General features: G+C 49.6%; 1 protein-coding gene across 1 annotated transcript in view; it reads right to left on the bottom strand.

Moving 5' to 3' along the window:
• Positions 1-226, bottom strand: part of EMH_0027490 (uncharacterized protein) — a gene marked incomplete at both ends in the record, with an annotated part of 6,625 nt that overhangs the window by 4,249 nt on the left and 2,150 nt on the right. Inside the window, one exon of the mRNA XM_013494036.1 lies at positions 86-226. Within this exon, the coding sequence (XP_013349490.1) occupies positions 86-226 (141 nt within the window). The remainder of the gene's footprint in view (positions 1-85) is intronic.

Genomic DNA, 226 nt, shown 5'->3' with positions numbered 1-226 from the left:
ACCAGTGGCTCGGTGATGGTGTTATTAATGCTTTTATGAAAATGTTACAAATAGATAACAACAACAAACATAAACTAACACATACACGGTATTCTGCTGCTGCTGCTGCTGCTGCTGCTGCTGCTGTTGGTGCTGCTGCTGCTGCTGGTGCTGCTGTTGGTGCTGTTGGTGCTGATGCTGCTGTTGGTGGTGCTGCTGCTGTTGGTGGTGCTGCTGCTGTTGGTGG

This window comes from Eimeria mitis, genomic scaffold (assembly GCF_000499745.2).
Source record: "Eimeria mitis Houghton genomic scaffold, Emh_scaff1013, whole genome shotgun sequence".
In the NCBI taxonomy this organism is placed as follows: domain Eukaryota; phylum Apicomplexa; class Conoidasida; order Eucoccidiorida; family Eimeriidae; genus Eimeria; species Eimeria mitis.
Note: the sequence above shows the minus strand (reverse complement) of the source record. Positions and strands in the feature narration are given on the sequence as shown.